Here is an 18,609-nt window from a genome sequence, read left to right as displayed (position 1 = left end):
AAATCAAGTATTTTGATTTATGACGTTCTTGAAAGGAGTGAGCGAAGTGTCGTCAGTAAATTTGTACAAAAATTATAAAAAAATAATGCATTACAAAAAGCCTTATTTACTGATTAGTAGATATCGCACTAAAGTATCTTTATAATATGAACTACCACGGATGTGGGCGTGGCTTAACCTGCGGCTGTTATTCGAATGACAACACATACCTACCGCCAACGTTTGGCGGCTGACAGGCCGATGGGTTTATGATCAGTATAGGAAAGGTAGACTTACTATGCAATGCAGCAGCTCTTTCTTGTAAATCGGCCAGTCTGCCTTCTTGGCCTGCAAGGCCACGCCTGAAAAAGAAAGTATTAAAATTTTAATGTTTGGAAGTGAAACATGGAGTTGGCAAAAGAAGGATGAAAGTAGACTGAATGCAGTCGAAATGCGATCCCTCAGAAGAATGTGCGACAAAACGATGTATGATAGATGTGCAAATAGTGAAATAAGGAAGGAATGCAAAGCTGAGACAAGCATAATAAAACCCTTATCCGCACCCCAATGGTGCATAGGGCACTGCTTCATATAAACGCAGTGTTATCTTGATCGTTTACACATGAAGGAAAGGTGACCAGCCCTCCGCTTCAGGTACCAGTCCAGGGAAATATTAAATAAATATTACAGCGAAAAAATCACTTATATTTATTTGACCCCCCCCCCCTGGGAATAGAACCCGGGACCTCCACAACGGTAGCCGAGCGTGCTGCCACCTCCGTAGTGTAATGGAGACAAGCATTATCGATAAAATTAAGAAAGGCGTGTTGATATGGTTTGGACATGTAGAGCGAATGAGTGAGGAAAGAACGGTAAAACAAATTTATGAGGCGAATGTTATTGGGAAAAGAAGCAGAGGAAGACCGAGAAAAACATGGCACGATCAGGCATGCCAAATACTTGAAAGCGGTCAGGTTAGGAGTCGTAACAATCGGCGGGTATGTATGAGGAGTTGCATGAACGTGGAAGAGGCGAAGAATGTTTGCAAGGACATGGTGGTGTGGCGCTCTATTCTCTAACTCAATGTGTGTGATTCTAATCCAGGATTCGGACCTCACATACTAATAAAAGAGTTTCTGCTCAGTAAAAATATTCTTTTCATCTCACCAATAGATGTCTCTAGTGAAGTGCTAGTGATTCAAGATAATTGTTTCAAAATTGGTTCATATATATAGAACATCCAAGAATTTGAGTAGTGTGGTTGTCAATAATGGGTAGAAAAGGTGAATGTTACACGTGTATAAAGTGATCACTCAAACCAGTCTATGACGGTCGTCAGCCCCGTAAATGCCCAGAATTATTATTCATCTTTGATGAGATGTCAAAAAATTATATAAAATATAAGTTTAAGTATTAGTAAAAGCTTAATTAAACCTCTTGTCCGGAGCATTCTGCGAAAGTGATCACTTAAACCAGCTTGTGACGGTCGTCAGCCCCGTAAATGCCTTCCGTATATTACGCAGACTTCCATATTCTTCTTCATCTTTGATGAGATGTCAGAAAATATTACAAATGTGTATATTTAAAAAAATTATCAGAAGAAACCCTTCTATGTAGTTTTTTACGTACTTGAAGTTTCAATTTATAATATGTAAAAACTGTACGGCTCTCCAAATTTAAAACACAGTAAGGGACATTTTTTTGTAGTAGGTTTTTTTTGCATTTATGGACTAAGTAGACTTTACTTAGTCCAAAAATGCGAAAAAAAACCTACTACAAAAAAATGTCCCTTACTGTGTTTTAAATTTGGACAGCCGTGTACTGTCCTTGTTTTTGTACGTACTTAATTATTTATTGTTTTTTTTTCAACACCTTCCCACGTTTTCTTGGAAAATCATATTAAAAATACCTCTTTCGTATGTTCATAAGTGGACTAACGCACGTGCAATGCCTTCTATATGCAAAACAAAATATGTACCTTATGCTATAAGTATAACATTTATTCGAATTGTAAGTCATATATCGCTCACTCCTTTCAAGAACGTCATAAATCGAAAATCGCAAATTTTCAGTTGTGCATGTTTACGGAATGCCCAGAATATGTACTATATCCCAGCAAAGGCGGCATATTTTTAACTTAATATTTACCCGCTACAGGGCAGAAAGTGTTGGTTTTGAATTTCGAAGAAAAGGTATTGTTTAAGTATTTTTTTCAAATATACTAAATATTTTTCAAATGGATAAAAAACCATCAGTTTTCATCTCAAAAGATCTGTTGCACAGTAAAAAGTTCATTAAGTGGCTTGATATTTATTTTTAATACATTGTGTTATATTTTTAAACTTTAAAAACGTTCTCCTGAAAAATCATTATTTTTGTTTTATGACGTTCTTGAAAGGAGTGAGCGATATATCATCTGCTCAAATTTTAAGCTTAAATAATAAAAATGAAAATGATGTTTTCTGGCGTTTCTCATGTGTGTGATTATAAATCCAGGATTCGGACCTCACATACTAATAAAAGAGTTTCTGCTCAATAAAAAGCTTTTTTTCATCTCACCAATAGATATGTCTACTGAAGTTCTAGTGATTCAAGAATACTGTTTCAAAATTGGTTCATATATATATAGAACATCCAAAAATTTGAGAAGTGTGATTGTCAATAATGGGTAGAATTGGTGAATGTTACACAAGTGTAAAGTGATCACTTAAACCAGCATATGACGATCGTCAGCCCCGTAAATGCCCAGACGTCTTCTTCATCTTTGATGAGATGTCAAAAAATAGCATAAAAATATAATTTATGTATTAATTTTAAATCAAACACAGATTTTTTGAGTCTACTAAGTTGTATTTTATTAACAAAAAACACATAAAAAATTATATTGTGACAATTGTTTCGCCTTGTTAGGGCATTATCAAACGAATATGAAGATCAAATGGACTACGGTCCTTATGTAGCTATACAATTCTAAGTGACAGTTTTAACATGTGCAGTAATAATTTATGGGAGACAACAGTCGCTAATGGGGGATGTAGGTATGTACCCTTATATTTGTTTTCTGGGAATGGAAGAATTTATTGACATGGCCATATTTTAGAGATTTTAATACAATTGTTGGTAATATTATTTTTAAGAATTTTTATATGTAGATGTAATTATTAGTTTATCAATAACGCATCATGCAAGCGTTATTGATAAACTAATAAAAATATAAGTTTAAGTATAAGTCTGGACCATTCTGCTATATAGAAGAGAAACGTGGACTTTCGGGTCGGCAAACAGGTATTTAAATATATAAATATATATATATATATATATATATATATATATATATATATATATATATATATATATATATATATATATATATATATATATATATATATATATATATATATATATATATATATATATATATATATATATATATATATATATATATATATATATATATATATATATATATATATATATATATATATATATATATATATATATATATATATATATATATATATATATACATATATATATATAACGTGGTAATATTTTTCTTTGTAAAATGGGTGTAAATAATATGTAATGTGGGTGTATAATAATAAAATAAACAATGTGTTGCTTTGTAATTAAAGAAACGACAATAAAAGTTTATTCTCAATTAATCTTTACAATAATTTTTATATCTATCTGATTCTGACAGTAAACAATATTATCGGAAGTCTTTTGTTTTATTCTGAGCGACGCATGCGACATCTGGTGGTAGAACTGTTTTGTGTAGGTACTATTTGTAAGTACTTAATAAAATGTATAGGTAGGTACCTAGTTATATATATATATATATATATATATATATATATATATATACATATATATATATATATATATATATATATATATATATATATAAGTTGCCATAGGAAATTCTCCTTGTCAATAGGCATACTAATAATGTACAAGGATTTATGGCATATTTAATTTATATATCTAAAAATGATGATGGTAGTGTATAGTTCATAATAAGTGAATGAAGTTTGATCCCTAAACACAATACAGTAGATACAACAACACAATTGGCACAATGGATTCAATATCTTACACCAAACAAGATTCGTCACATAGCTCATTTACTAGTCTTATTCGTCTAGTCATATTTTCTAAATAAGACACCACTAAATCCGATGGATCTTTATGTCCTATTGTCTCATCAATTTTTGTCAACTTAATATCCCCAAATCATAATGATAACATGGAGTTGGCAAAAGAAGGATGAAAGTAGACTGAATGCAGTCGAAATGCGATCTCTCAGAAGAATGTGCGACAAAACGATGTATGATAGATGTGCGAATAGTGAAATAAGGAAGGAATGCAAAGCTGAGTTAAGCATTATCGATAAAATTAAGAAAGGTGTGTTGAGATGGTTTGGACATGTGAGGAAAGAACGGTAAAACAAATTTATGAGGCGAATGTTAGCGGGAAAAGAAGCAGAGGAAGACCGAGAAAAACATGGCACGATCAGGTATGCCAAATACTTGAAAGTGGTCAGGTTAGGAGTCGTAACAATCGGCGGGTATGTATGAGGAGATGCATGAACGTGGAATAGGCGAAGAATGTTTGTAAGGACAGAGTGGTGTAGCGCTCTATTCTCTCTGCCTACCCCTGCGGGGAAGCGGCGTGATGGTTAGTTAGTTAGTTAGTTTTTAATACCTCCTTGAGCAGATTCTGTTTCCGATTTCAATGTTTCTTTTTTTTTTAAATTGTAGGGCTTGTAGGGAACAACGAGTATCTAACAGGGCTGGGGAGTCTAGATGCTTACTAGGCTGGGCCGTTTTCACTTTTTTTCGATTTCTTAACGGGCACAGCAATCAAAAGGTGCCGAATAGTCCTTAAAAAACACGTGCAAAATATGAATTCATTATGATAACTCTCTCTGCCTCCGGATTGATGTCAAAGTTTCATTTTTGTGATTTTCTAGGTAAATTCCAGTTTGGATTCCAACCAAAATGTATAATTTTGCTATACATACGTCAAACCGTCAAAATGTATAATTTTTTGTCCGCCTCCGTAGTGTAATGGTCAGCATGCTCGCCTACCGTTCTGGAGGTCCCGGGTTCGATTCCCAGGGGGGTTTAATAAATATAAGCGATTTTTTCACTCTAATATTTATTCAATATTACACTGGACGATATTAATCGATCGAGATAACACTGCGTTTATATGAAGCAGTGCCCTATGCACCATTGGGGTGCGGTAAGGGATTTATTATATACATACGTCATGATTTCAGATCATTATTGTGTTATTTAAGGGGTGGGCGGGTAAAGTTTGGGAACACCAGCACATTTGTGAGCGCTTTCCAGAATAGCTCAGACCAATAAAACGAGCAGTAAGTAAGCATTGCTTACTCAATAAAGTAACGCAGGCCATAATATAAGACATCCAGGCCTATTGGAAGCTGTCCCACCGTATGCCCAGATCTGATACAGAAGCATCTAGGCTTCCTGACAGACCTTCTCTATAATAATAAGCGAGGTACATTGAGAGCTGTCCCACCGCATTCCCAGACCTGATACAGAAGCATCTAGGCTTCCTGACAGACCTTCTCTATAATAATAAGCGAGGTACATTGAGAGCTGTCCCACCGCATTCCCAGACCTGATACAGAAGCATCTAGGCTTCCTGACAGACCTTCTCTATAATAATAAGCGAGGTACATTGAGAGCTGTCCCACCGCATTCCCAGACCTGATACAGAAGCATCTAGGCTTCCTGACAGACCTTCTCTATAATAATAAGCGAGGTACATTGAGAGCTGTCCCACCGCATTCCCAGACCTGATACAGAAGCATCTAGGCTTCCTGACAGATCTGCTCTTGCTAAGCAATTTTTTTAAACTAAGTTACGAAATTTATTGAAAATGAGAAACAATATAAAATTGTATCCCGATTTTACTGTGAATTTACATTTAAAAGCTTTCAATATACCTGTCACTGCCAATCTAAATAAATACAAGTTTGTAAGTCCCTCACCAAATTTTCTAGAAGTACCCCGGTGTAGGTAGTGAAAGGGATAAATATTTAGTTCAATTAGCCAGCTAGATCCGATTCCGACCCGACACTGGCCGCTACACAGACGCCTACAACCCCGACCAGCACAGCAGACAGACACGGAACAGTGTAAAGATATTTGCAGAAAATGCTCAGTCATCGCATTTCTCACTCAATTATAATTCATCGACAGTCATTATAAATATTTTAACCCACGAAGAAGAAAAAGCAATTAGTGTCGGGTTGTGGTCCCGTGGTTAGTGTCGCGGACTCTTGACTCAGAGTTTCTCGGTTCGAACCCACTCTACCACAATTTGATACCTATTTCTAATAATGAGCCGCTTAGGCACACAGAAGAATTTTTGTACATAATAAAAACACAAATATTTCTCTTTTAAAACAAAAAAAAATCATTTCTATGCGTTCAAGTATCGAAGCAGAACTTCGAGAACTTCGCGGAACTTCAAGACGCCGGACTGACCTGGGAGGAAGCCAAGGAGATGGCGCGTGACAGAGTGACTTGGAGACGTCTTAGGGAGCGAACATGGAATGAAGAGGAAGACGCAGGAAGCAATAGCCGGCAGCACATTTTTTGTGATATAGGAGGTTGTGCAAATATGTCATCGACTTTTAAAACCGCTTTGGGAAATTCCTCGTGATTGCGTCAACGCTCAACAAAGACATTTTTGTCGCCAAATTTGAACCAAAAATAACTTATAACATCAACATGTTTTAAAACAATACGCATGTAACAAAGACTTGTAGTTTGGATCATTGAACCAACTGTTGCCATTGTTTTAAGTCTCTATCTCCATTTGTCTTTGAACTCCACCGAGCTTCTTCTTCTTGGTGTCGGCAATGTGGTTAATTTTAAACAGAAATCAGCAACTACAATAACTATACTTAATAATGATTAAAGAAAACACTTCGTTTTTACCACTTCAGTTTTATTATAGACTACATGTTTCAGAAGTTAAACTTCCATCATTCAGGTCTGAATTTAAAATATAAAATATAAAATTGTTCTATAAATGAGGAGAGAGGAAAGTAAGGGGAAGGGGTTAGTCAAGGGACGGAGTTTGAAAACAAAGAAAAATGGAAAGCAATGGTGAAGAATTTAGAAACAAAATATTATTTAATAAATTATTATTAGAATTCAGGTTTTTTTGTATTTCTAAATTTTCAAGATAATTCATAATTTGGCCTAAATATGGAACAAGGTGTAATAATTTTAATTTATGAGAGTGAAATGAGTGATTAGCATCTATTATGTGATTTGCAAATTCCGAAAAATAATTACTAACAAGACCGCTATGATGTTCTTTAATTCTAATCTTTAAATTTCTCGCAGTTTGGCCAATATATATTTTCTATCACAATCTCCACACGAAATTTCATAAACACCACTTTTTTGTAATAAATCAATTTTAGATTTTGAGTTATCGAGGATTTTATGTAAATTATTATTTGTATAATATGCAGGTTGGATATGGGAGGGTAAGATTTTCGAAATATTTTTAGTTATTGAACCCGTATATAAAATTTTTCGCCAAGATTAATTTTTGATTGAATCATTATTAGGAGCTGAATATATAATAATAATATTTACTTAATAATTTTCTTCACAGCCTCAATGCACCTAAATATCTGGCTGAAAAATTTATATACCTCTCAGATCATGGTCTATCACTTGGTTCTTCCCAAGTAAGGACACTTTCCATTCCTCGCCATAACACATCATTCTTCAGTAATTCCTTCTCTGTCCAAGCGGCCAGACTATGGAATGAACTACCTCTCCGCGTAAACAAGTGCACCTTCTTTAATAACGTTTAAGAAACGTTTAATACATTACTATCTATTTAGAGCAGTTTTTGACATCTCAACAAAGATGAAAAAGAATAAGGAAGCCTGGGCATTTACATATAAATGATATATTTAATATATATAGTTTTCATGTATATAGTTTAAATATATATAGTTAGTATTTAATATATATATATATATATATATATATATAGGCCTTCTTGTTCTTCTATTACTAACCACACTCGCCTCATAAATTTGTTATTTCTCCATTGATTCGATACACACGCCCAAACCATCCCAAGCCACTTTCCTTAGTTTGCTGGATAGTGCACATCTCAGCCTTGCACCCTTTCCTTATATCACCATTGGAACATCTACCATACATGGTCTTGCCGCACTGAGAGATGGCATCCCGACTGCATCCAGTCTACTCTCATCCTTCCCAAACCATCCCAAGCCGCCTTCCTTAGTATGCTGGATAGTGCTCATCTCAGCCTTGCACCCTTTCCCCAGTCGGAACGAAATCTCTCAGTGCGACAAAACCATGTATGGTAGATGTTCCAATGGTGATATAAGGAAAGGGTGTAAGGCTGAGATGAGCACTATCGATAATATTAAGAAAGGTGTGATGAGATGGTTTGGACATGTGGAATGAACGGGTGAGGAAATAACGGTAGAAGGCAGAGAGGATGAAACGCCACACCACTCTGTCTTTGCAGGTATTTTTCGCCTATTCCACATTCATCATTAAAGACGATCGTACTGAGTTGTGCCCTATCTACGCTTGTAAGTATTTCAAGCGCTTGATTATCCCTCTTTTTAAGTTTTCCTCGGTCTACCACTGCTTCTATTTAAAAATATAACCATCTCGACACACCTTCGTTAGTTTGATGGATAATGCTTATCATTTCCTTATTTCACCATTCTCCTGAGTCCGCCTGCCTCCGTGGTGTAATGGTTAGCGTGTTTAGCTACCGTGCTGGAGGTCCCGGGTTCGACTCCCAGGTGGGTTGAAAATAAATATTGGTGATTTTACAGTCAAATATATATTTAAAATAACCCTGGACTGGTTTCTGAAGCGCATGAGTGACCAATTTGCCTTCGTGTAAGTTACGATCAAGATAACATCGCGTCAATACGATGCAGTGCCCTATTCACCATTGGGTGCGGGTAAGGGTTAGCAGAAGAGATTCTGAGTCTACATTAATCTTCTAACCCTTTAGCAGTGTTATCCGGATCATTAAATACACAAAGGAAAGGTGATCAGCCTTCCGCTTCAGGTACCAATTCATTGTAATATTAAATAAATATTAGACTGAAAAATCACTAATATTTATTTTGACCCTCTTGGGGATCGAACCCGGGACCTCCAGCATGGTAGCCTAGCGCACTAACCACTACACTATGGAGGTGAACATTAATCTTACTTCGTGTTAAACTTCCATACATTAGTATCGGGACTCCTAAAATAGTAAAAATATGCAAATAAACTTACATAAGTTGCTTTTCCACAATTTTAAGTAGATCAGAGTACGCTGATTCTTCTTCTTTTTCCGTTTCTTCCTCTTCTTCACTTTCCACTATTTCTCGCTTCCTAACTTCTTCAATCACTTGTTCACTATCGAATATCGCTTTCTTTTTCGTCCCATCTCCCTCGTCACTACTTTCACCCGTTTCACTGTCGTCACTCTCCGTTTCTTCGTATTCTTCGTCTGAGCTGTCTTCATCGTCTACCTTGTCTATAGTTTCTTTGACTTCTATTATTCTTTTGAATGGATCTTTTTCGGAATCTGATTCCGTTTCTGATTCAGATTCTGAACTCTGTTCCGGGCTCAGCTCTTCCACAGTTACGGGGATGTCGGCCATTGTTTCTAGTCCCAGATGCTCGTTATTTTCGATTTCAAGAGCGTCAGTGTACAACTCTTCATCGTGGCTTTTGGTGCTGGCCAATTTGTCGGTTTTGCGAGGCAATACGTCTTCAGCTCGACAGCAAAAGGGTTTTCCGACTGCCTCGTCGGAGCTGCTCGCGTCCGCGACCATTTCGTACTCGGGGTCTGGCACTTCTTCGTTATCAACTTTGTCCAGGTCGAATTCTACATCTTCGTCTTCTACTTCGTCCAGCGATGCGAAGGACTCGTCGACTACAGAGTCTTCCTCTTCGCACGCATCGTCTTCGACCTTGTCGCCGTCGTCGAAATTAATCACGCTGTGGAATGTCACATGTTTCTTACTCGCTAGTCTCCCCTCTTCCGCTATACTCTCCTTCAGGATATTTTTCAGTCTTTTGGTTTCACTGTTGTTAGACTCGGGCATTTCGTCTATTGCTGTCGCAGCCTCCGGGCCAGTTTTCGCGTCGTCTTCGATCTCTCGGTCAGAGATGTCGGAACATTTGTCACTAATGCTGGAAACCTGTTCGCATTCTTCTCCCGACGCGACCGTATCGAACTGCGCGTTTTCGCAAACTGTCGCCTTGAGATCCGCGATTGTGATAGGCTCGCTTGTCACCCCGCCGAACGGAGAGACGTAATCCTTGTCGTCGGGTGTATTTCGGGAATTTAAAGTTACGTTATTAACTCGCTTTTCTTTGTCTCCGTTCGCACTTTTGACTTGCTTACTGTCCGTAGCACCCATCTCGCTTTCTGAATGATCTTTATCGAGTAAACAGTCTGTATTTTCAGAATGGGTTGTGTTTTGGGTGGTGGTCCGATTTATGTTATCGGCGATATCGATCGAGTCGTCTATTTGTGTATTCGTTTCTATTTCTGCAGTGTTTACTCCATCGCGTTGTCGCGTGTTATTATTACACGTTTCCTCGACCGAATCCGCGGAGCTATCATCGCTCGCTCGGGTGTCGCATTTCGCGATGGCCCCACTCGACTGGAGCGAGGAGTCCGCGTCGCTTCCCACGGGCTTGGCACGGCTCCCGGCGGCCGCGCGCGTCACGACCCCCCGCGCTCCGGGCCCCCTGTCCGCGGGTGTCGCCGCCTGACCCCCGCCCGTCCCTCGCGGTCTCTCGCGCGCGCTGGCGGACCTCTGCAAGTCCACCGTTGTCTCCTCGCCTTCTCGATCGTCGTCTTCCTGGTCCTCGGCGTCCAGGACAGCTCCCACCTTCGACTTCTGCCCGTTGAACGACCACGATCTTCTATTGTTGTTATCTGCGCGGTTCTTCTTACCTTTGAATCTTTTTTTTCTTCCGCCGGCCATGATGTCTAAGAAGGTTTTCACGCCTGTTTTAGAAAGATAAGATTCGTCCTTTTTGTAGGTCAAACTGTCTCGCGGTAGCAATAGATTGACGACTTCCTTACTGGTCCTTGAATCCTTACAGAGCGCATCGTCCCTGTTCAGTCGTTCGAAGCGATCCAAAGTATAACTTCCATCCCTCTGGCTTCTGGGGTTTTCGCAAACATCGAACAGTTCGCTCGTGACTCTCCTGCGCGGCGCGTGTCCGGAGTCACGTGTGATAACTGCCTTTAGATCTGTCCCTCTGTTGATATCTTCGCGTGTTGGGCTCTTGACAGCTAGCGCAGGTCCGACCTTCGAGTTCGTATCGTCCGTGTCGCGTGCGTCCTTAGCGCTATCGTCCAATCTACTGGTAACTTTTTCTACTCCGGTATTTCGGGAGATCGTAACGGCGGCCACCTGTTGGCCGTTCTGTACCGGCTTCTCAGCGCCGGCTGGGGAGCTTCCACTGCGCTTCCGGTCATCTTTCTCCTTGTCTTGGTTCCACTTGGACCCGACCTTCTTGCGGAAGTAGTTGAGCATCACTGGAGCCGACTACGTCAGTCTGGACTATTTCAAGTGCGAAGAGAGGGGCTATTTCGGGGCGAACACTTGTAGACTTTACGCGGATTTATATTTAACCGGAACATTTAGTAACTGAAGCACTTCACCGCGAACACTAATATAAACACCAATTAAGAAGATACCAAATGTACCATGCGAGAAAACAGACATACGTAAAGGTCATAATAAATGATTTAAGACCGTGCGAGAGCCAACATAAATAAACATTCCTTTAAAGATGTTCGCGTTATGAGTATTTTTTCAAATTAAGCTAATGTACATTTATGATGCGATGTATATTTATGTAATGTAAGGCTGAACGAGGAACAGTTGAAAAGATTAGGAAGAGTTCTTTACGGTGGTATGGACATGTGGAGCGAGTGGATAACGAGAGAATGACTAAGAAAATATATGTGGCGAATTTGAGAGGGAAAACAGAACGAAGACGACCGAAAAAGACTTGGCACGATCAGATCAATCAGAACCTAAAATCTGGCGGTGTGAAAAGTCTGCGTAATCGGAGGGCGTGTATGACTCGATATATGGATGTGAAGGAGGCGAGGAGTGTATGTCAGGACAGAAGAGTGTGGCGTTCCATCCTCTCTGCCTGCCCCTGCGGGGAAACGGCGTGATGGTAGTAGTAATAGTAGTAGTACATTTATGATACCGTAGCCCCGTTCTACGGTATATTAATATGACATTCATTATGATGACAGAGCTAAGAAAGAGTTACGGTAATATTTTACGAAAATAGTGCCATATAAATTTTACAAAATTACCATGATAATGACGACAGTTATGTAGGCGACCGCTAGATAACTGTCCAAAGTCTTCATATGTAGTTGGGAAGTTAAGACAGGTGGCTAGGATGTGTGAAGAGCAGTATATATGGGAGAGTAGGCCCGAGAGTCTACATAGCATGTATGGCTAGAAGCTAGGACTGTATGCCAGGGTCAGGAGTGCAGAAGTCAGAAGGGGTGTGCAGCTGAGGCAGGTATAGTTGGGAAGATCAAGGGTCTATGAGATGGTGTAGCCATGTGGGGGGTATAGTTAGAGCAGTATATATGGGAGAGTAGGCCCGAGAGTCTACATAGCATGTATGGCTAGAAGCTAGGACTGTATGCCAGGGTCAGGAGTGCAGAAGTCAGAAGGGGTGTGCAGCTGAGGCAGGTATAGTTGGGAAGATCAAGGGTCTATGAGATGGTGTAGCCATGTGGGGGATATAGTTAGAGCAGTATATATGGGAGAGTAGGCCCGAGAGTCTACATAGCATGTATGGCTAGAAGCTAGGACTGTATGCCAGGGTCAGGAGTGGAGAAATCAGAAGAAATCTTCTGCCATTTACATTTTATAATTTCTGGTGACACATGTTGGAGTTAGATACCCATTAAACGAACGAGTTGACGGATGGAAGGCGGATGAGAACCAAAATAAACCAAGTCAATAAAACGCATTTACAGTTTGTTATTCTCGTCGCTTAAAAATAAACTGACTTGCGTCACGCGACACATCCGGGAGTTAAGAGTTTCAGGAAAAAATAAATTGAAAAAATTAAATAAAATTAAAAGCGAAACATCGTTCGACTCTGTCCTATGTTGTTATGTATCCATGCCAAAAAAATGGAGATCGATATACAATTTGATAATATGTGTCTTGTTTGGGGAGACGTAGTGTCTTTTTAAATTAGAAAATATTGGTTGGCCAGTGAAAATTTTTGAAAAAGAGATTTACAATCAAATCCTAATCGAAATGCTAACTTCATAATCAAGCCAGTCAAGCTTAAGGGAAAAGTCTACCAAACAATTGTTAGACCCGCACTACTCTATGGCTCCGAATGCTGGACGATGTACAACACCTACTCTAGGCAACTAATAAACTGCTGAAATGCGAATGCTCAGATGGTCACCTGGAGTGTCCCTTAGAGACAAAATAAAGAGTTCACGCATTTGTGGAAGCCTGGCTGTAACAGGCATCAATAGTAAGGTAGAGGAAAGGCAATTGGAGGTGGTATGGGCACATAAGAAGCAGAGAACCTGATCATATTGTAAACCAGGCGATCGCCATGGATCTTCCTCAAAAGACATCTAGAGGAAGACCAAAAATCATGGATGCTGCAGAAAGATAACATGATTTGAAGACATGACTTAGGTGACGTTGTATATGACAGAAGGACCTACAGCCAGAGGGCGAGGAGAGCTGACCCCAACAGTCTGCAAAGACGATAAGTTGGGATGGAGCAAGAAGAAGAAGTAAGAGTTTTGACATTCATTTCAACGCAGAAGCGGGGCCTATGATCTGCCAAAGGCTGGTAAAGTGATCACTTTACACTCGTGCGACATTCACCATTCTACCCATGATTGGCAACCACACGACTATTTTTTTTGAAACTCCAGATAAATCGATCAATCTCGCGACACAGTATAAGTCGTGAGTTCACAACACCCATCTATGTTGGAATAAGGAAAGCTTTTATATAGCTGAGACTGTTTTGTTAGTGTACAAGATCAGAACCCCGGATTACATTCACATACTGAGAACCGCCTGAAAACACGTTTGATCACCTTTGCACACTTGTGATATTTACCATTCTACCCATGTTGACACTGCTTAATTTTTTCGGAACTCATAAATCTCGTATTGTTCCATGTTTGAGTTCATGACAGCATCTGTGGTTCCATATTTTTCCACCATATTCCTTCCACATCCTTCCTTTTCCATATTTTTCTTCGTCTGTGTTGAGATTCGCCTCAGTAGTGCTTTGGTAATCGTGTGTAGCTACAAAGACAGGTCCCGGGTTCGATTCCCAGGTGGGGTTGAAGATAAATATGAGTGATTTTAAATATTATTTTTTGACATCTCATCAAAGATGAAGAAGAATATGGAAGTCTGGGCATTTACGGGGCTGACGACCGTCATAGGATGGTTTAAGTGATCACTTTACACACGTGTAACATTCACCAATTCTACCCATTATTGACAACCACACTACTCAAATTCTTGGAAGTTCTATATATATGAACCAATTTAGAAACCTTGTTCTTAAATAATATGAAAATAGCTCCTGTAATTGGAGATAATCCAGATTTTGTGAACATGTATTTGGACACACTCAAAATGTTGTAAAGTGATTTTAAACATTAATGAATATGTAATATTAACCTGGATTGGTCCCTGAAGCGCAGGAGGGATCACTTTACCTTAGTAAACACTGCTCAAGATAACACTGCGTTAATACGATGTAGCGTTATCTTGATCCTATGCAACAATAGGCGCGGATAATGGTTAGAAAAAAATGTATTTTCACTAACTAACGAACAAATTTGTAAGCGTGTTTAGCTACCGTGCCAGAGGTCCCGGGTTCGATTCCCAAGGGGGGTGAAAATAAATATTAATGATTTTACACTAAAATATTTATTCAACATTACTCTGGACTGGACCCTAAAGGGCATGAGTTATCACCTTGCCTTTGTGTTGGCAACGATCAAGATAACACTGCGCTAATACGATACAGTGCCCTATGCACCATCGGGTGCGGACGAGGGTTTGAAGACTAACGAGTCAACAAGCCGCTCCCCCAAAGGGGTAGGCATTGTGAATAGAACGCCAAATAACTCATTTGCAAACAATTAAAGTTAGTTATACTTCTGAAATAGTGTGAAACATATATATATATATATATATATATATATATATATATATATATATATATATATATATATATATATATATATATATTTATACAAATATATATATATATATATATATTATATATATATATATATATATATATATATATATATATATATATATATATATATATATATATATATATATATATATATATTTGTATAAATATATATATATATATATATATATATATATATATATATATATATATATATATATATATATATATATATATATATTATACAAATATATATATATATATATATATATATAAATATATATATATATATATATATATATATATATATATATATATATATATATATATATATATATATATATATATATATATATATATATATATAAATATATATATATATATATATATATATATATATATATATATATATATATATATATATACATATATATATATATATATATATATATATATATATATATATATATATATATATATATATATATATATATATATATATATATATATATATATATATATATATATATATATATATATATATATATATATATATATATATATATATATATATATATATATATATATATATATATATATATATTAAAATCACAAATACTAATGATAACGAAGAACACTTGTATACGTTTTTTAATGCACTTTTTCAACCATCAAACATTCCCAAACTAGCCGGTTCAAAAGACGATACAGCGACTAGGGTGTGACGTCACGGGATTTCCGGAGTTTCCCGACGTTTGCCGACGTGTTCCGACGGCGCCGACAGCGGGTCGACGTTCTGGGAGCGAGTCGTCTCTCCCGACTGCTGGAATATCGGGAATTCATCCCGAAAGCACAAGTGGAGGGGATCAGGCGTTGTCTGGACGACTGCCATCTTTAAAACGAGATTTTCAATCAAATCTTATCGAAATGCTAACTTCATAATCAAGCCAAGCTAAAGGGAAAAGTCTACCAAACAATTGTCAGACCCGCACTCCTCTATGGCTCCGAATGCTGGACGATGTACAACACCTACTCTAGGCATCTAGAAACTGCTGAAATGCGAATGCTTCGATGGTCAGCTGGAGTGTTCTTTGAAGACAAAATAAAGAGTTCACGCATTAGTAGAAACCTGGCTGTAACAGGCATCAATAGTAAGGAAGAGGAAATGTAATTGGAGGTGGTATGGGCACAAAAGACGCAGAGAACCTGATCATATTAAGAACCTGATCATGAAAGACATCTAAAGGAAGACCAAAAAATCATGGATGCTGCAGAAAGATAACATGATTTGAAGACATGACTTAAGTGACTTGTATATGATAGAAGGACCTACAGCCTCGAAATCTCCTCTTCCTCAGGCCGTTGTATGAGGGATGAGAAATAGCAAGTTATAGGTATCATATTATAAGGAGGCGTGGAAGGTAAACATAGCATAGGAAGAAGGTGTATATCCTGGCTCGGCAACTTCGCGTATATCCTGGCTCCGCTGCAGCACTGAGGCGCTGCTCAGAGCGCCTGCAGACAGAGTCTAAATTGCCAATTCTACAATAAGATGAAAAAATACAATACAAATGTACTCACCAATAGCTGAAGAATTTGGCGAGGTCATAGCAGTCAAAAGGTCTTCTAACTTGGATGGGTTCCTCGGCTATTCCACTGTCCACATCTTCTTCTCCGTCCGAACTTCCGGAAGAGTCTTCCTCATCAGAGTCTTCCATTTCTTCTCTCGCCGGACTAAGGTCGGCGTCTCTCCCACTGTAATTGTTGCCCTCGAACGTGTTGACCACTTTTTCCACGTTGCTCGGGTCTTGAAACCCTTTGGCGTTGATAGCTTCCATGTCTTCTGCGACTTTGCCGAAAATTTTCGAGTATTCCTCGGTCTCCGCTTCGATTCGATCACTTTTGGAAATAATTTCACCCCGGTTCGCGTCGACTGAGTCATCGCAAGACATATCGTTTTCCAGATTACTCATTATTATTGAATTGAACAAAACCTTAAATGCTGAAACGATATTATGCTTTTCACAACTAAAAGCTAGCTAAATAACCACCACGCCGTTTCCCCGCAGGGTTAGGCAGGGGTAAAAGAACGCCACACCACTCTGTATCTGCACTCAATCATCACCTCTTCCACGTCTGTAAATCACTTCATTTAAACCCACGGATTATACAGGCCTGACCACTTTTAAGTATTTTTAATTAATGTTTTACTTAGTAAATACCACTATTTCTTAAATTCTACTGTGACACGTGTTTCGATGCATTCCGCATCATTTTCAAACACCGTATGTGAAGGTAATTCTAAATTTTAGAGTTGTGTCCTTGGGACGTTGACTGTTGAAGAGGGGGTAGTAGCTGTTTCTTATTTTTGTTTATTAATTTAATTTTTATTTTTAATTTTTATTTCTTGTCAGTGGGAACATTGACAATATGGGGGAGGCTTTAGTCATTGTCATATTGTTAATAATGGGTTTATTACTATTTATATTTTTATGAATTTCTGTTGTTTTAAAATGTTGCAGTTTATGGCTTTTCGCATGAATTATTTTTAGGATCTCTACGTTATTATGGTTAAATTTGTGATCATTTTCTATTAAATGGTTAGCGAATTCCGAAAAAAAAATTATTTCTTGAACATAATTCATGTTCCCTGATTCTTGTTTTGAATTTTCTGGAAGTCATACCAATATACGAGCTTCCACAGTCGTAGTTTAATTTATATATGCCACTATTGTCCAATATATTTTCAGGATAACTTTGTGTTTTAATAAATATAGTTAAATTATTTTACAATGATTAAAGAAAACACTTAATTTCACTCTCATAAATTAAAATTATTACACCTTGTTCCATATAAAGGCCAAATTATGAATTATCTTGAAAATTTAGAAATCCAAAAAAACCTGAATTCTAATAATAATTTATTAAATAAAATATTGTTTCAAAATTCTTCGCCATTGCTTTCCATTTTTCCTTTGTTTTCAAACTCCGTTTCTTGACTAACCCCTTCCCCTTACTTTCCCCTTTCCTTATTTATAGAACAATTTTATATTTTATATTTTAGTTATTATACAGACCTGAATGATGGAAGTTTAACTTCTGAAACATGTAGTCTATAATAAAACTCAAGTGGTAAAAAACGAAGTGTTTTCTTTAATCATTGTAATATGTCTTACCACAAAGTTAATGCCGAAACAATAAATAAAATAAATTATTTTAAGTGTAAAATGGTGGTTTTATATTATTAGGGATTTTTTTGGTTATTTTATGTGATACAACATTTTGAGTGTGTCCAAATACTTGTTCACAA

General features: G+C 37.4%; 1 protein-coding gene across 9 annotated transcripts in view; it reads right to left on the bottom strand.

The window, feature by feature from the left end:
* Nucleotides 1-16,121, bottom strand: part of LOC148301369 (uncharacterized) — a 52,315-nt gene extending 36,194 nt beyond the window's left edge. For 5 of the 9 annotated variants that reach the window (XM_088273372.1, XM_088273371.1, XM_088273374.1 and 2 more), the window contains exons 1-3: nucleotides 15,919-16,121; nucleotides 9,327-11,729; nucleotides 277-341 (exon numbers count right to left, since the gene is read on the bottom strand). In XM_088273372.1, coding sequence (XP_088129498.1) covers nucleotides 277-341; nucleotides 9,327-11,593 — 2,332 coding nt within the window. In that variant the 5' untranslated portion in view covers nucleotides 11,594-11,729; nucleotides 15,919-16,121. Of the gene's footprint in view, nucleotides 1-276; nucleotides 342-9,326; nucleotides 11,930-15,918 lie in introns of all 9 variants that reach the window. The other 4 variants (XM_088273367.1, XM_088273368.1, XM_088273369.1 and 1 more) reach the window with 4 other exon arrangements.
* Between the last annotated feature and the right edge of the window lie 2,488 nt (nucleotides 16,122-18,609).

This window comes from Brachycentrus maculatus, unplaced genomic scaffold (assembly GCF_059751285.1).
Source record: "Brachycentrus maculatus isolate JH-2025_06_01 unplaced genomic scaffold, ASM5975128v1 h1tg000569l, whole genome shotgun sequence".
NCBI classification, from domain to species: Eukaryota; Metazoa; Arthropoda; class Insecta; order Trichoptera; family Brachycentridae; genus Brachycentrus; species Brachycentrus maculatus.
The sequence above is the reverse complement of the archived record's forward strand: the minus strand, read 5'-3'. Positions and strand labels throughout refer to the sequence as shown.